This window comes from Rhinopithecus bieti, unplaced genomic scaffold (assembly GCF_001698545.2).
Source record: "Rhinopithecus bieti isolate Rb0 unplaced genomic scaffold, ASM169854v2 scaffold_75381, whole genome shotgun sequence".
NCBI classification, from domain to species: domain Eukaryota; kingdom Metazoa; phylum Chordata; class Mammalia; order Primates; family Cercopithecidae; genus Rhinopithecus; species Rhinopithecus bieti.
In genome coordinates this window covers 16,127-17,936 of record NW_016827669.1, presented here as the reverse complement: position 1 = coordinate 17,936, position 1,810 = coordinate 16,127, and the positions used below count along the sequence as shown (strand labels likewise).

General features: G+C 29.5%; 1 protein-coding gene across 1 annotated transcript in view; it reads left to right on the top strand.

Moving 5' to 3' along the window:
- Positions 1-325: 325 nt before the first annotated feature.
- Positions 326-1,810, top strand: part of LOC108523432 (uncharacterized protein CXorf57-like) — a gene marked incomplete at both ends in the record, with an annotated part of 14,952 nt that continues 13,467 nt past the window's right edge. The window contains 3 exons of the mRNA XM_017864060.1: positions 326-434; positions 636-727; positions 834-956. Coding sequence (XP_017719549.1) covers positions 326-434; positions 636-727; positions 834-956 — 324 coding nt within the window. The remainder of the gene's footprint in view (positions 435-635; positions 728-833; positions 957-1,810) is intronic.

The following is a 1,810-nucleotide window of genomic DNA, read 5'->3' as shown; positions in this document are numbered from 1 at the left end:
AAATATGATTTCACTCATATAAAGTTCAAAAACAAAGCCAAATAGCATTTTGTCTGGGCAAAAACATGTAAGTGATAAAACTCTTTTTAAGTTAAAGAAATGATAGAACACAAAGTTCTCAAAGTGTGATTAAACTTTTTAAACTGTGGTGGAAAGATAAGTGGATGTGATAATGGAGGTAGAAGAACATTGATAATAATCTAGTTCTTGAGTTTAGTGGTGAGTTCAAAATGTTCAGTCTACTATTTTGCTGTTTCATATATAGACATGTATATTCTTCGGTGTGTATTAAATAGCATATTAAAGTAATATATTTGTTTTTCAGAAATCTGCCTGAATCTTCGAGATCCCCCAACAAATATAATTATCATTCCAGAAAAGCAGGTGAAACCAGAATGGAGACTGCCAAAGTTAAATCACCGATTTACCACAAGGTAAAATAGTTTCTTGCAAAATGTCTTAAATATTAATCTTCAGTCTTGGTTACTGAAAAACAATGCATTATAATGTGCTCAAAATGTACCCAGAATTAGGCTATAGCAATTATGTAGATATACATTTTCAAAATAATAATTGTAGAATGCTTTTTCACTGTTTAAAAATAAAATATTAATTTAGTGATTTTACTTTTTTAGGTCAGAACTGGATGATATGCCAGAAAATTGCATCTGTGATGTTATTGGCCTTTTAGTCTTTGTAGGAAGGGTCCAGCGGTCAAAAAAGAAAGGTAAGCTTTTAAAATTGAAAATCATAAAAAGTATTTCAGTGAATAATTTTGTGTTCATATGTATATAACAGTTACCTTCATTTATTTTAATATTCTATCCATATAGAAAACCGTGAAGACTTTTGGTCATATCGCTGGATTCACATTGCTGATGGTACTTCAGAGCAACCATTTATAGTGGAACTGTTTTCAACATCGCAGCCAGAAATCTTTGAAAACATTTACCCAAGTAAGCAATATTTAATATTTTTATTCTATGTTTGGAAGTAGGAGAATTAACTTTTAAAAAATAGAGTAAACTGACTTACAGAAGTAGCGTGACATTCAGTTGGCAAATTCAAGCAGTCTGACAGCATGTTTAAATCTTTTCTATATTAATATCGTATTTGGTATTATAGACATTAACCACCCGTTGATTGTCTATTCAGAATTAACTTGGGATTGAAACCAGTTTTTCAGAAAACAGGACCTCTTATCAATTCTCATTGTAAAAATTCCACACGTTAAAAAAACCTTAAATTTCAGTGAGACTAAAACATAGGCAGTCAATTCCCTTTGTATACATTTGGAAATTGATTATGTAGACCCTGTTAAAGACATTGAAGACTTATATAGCATTAATTGGTAGATGATTGGTGGACTATGTAATTACATAATGACAATGGTAAGTATGATTCCGGTTGAATATTAAGTTAATATTAAGTTGGTGGTGTTATTTATACTGGCTGGTCAATATTTTACTTTGGCTTACTTTGGCATTGACTTTCTTCCCTGGATTCATTCAGATATAAAAGTATTTTTTCCACTAGTTTTATTTATTTGAAATTATTTTAGGTTTGTCCTATTACATATTACATGTAACAGTCCAGTCTTCAGATCTATTATGATAAGGAAAAAAGTATAATACTTTTCAATAGTTTCAGTGAATATTTCCTTATTTAAATTTAGAATATAAAGCTATTTTAGATAGGGTATGACATTTTATTATTTTCCAAATGATTGCATAAATAAACACTAATTGCTACCTGTGTTAAATGCTTGGCCAACATTGAAGAAATTCCCAATATTTACTACATATATATA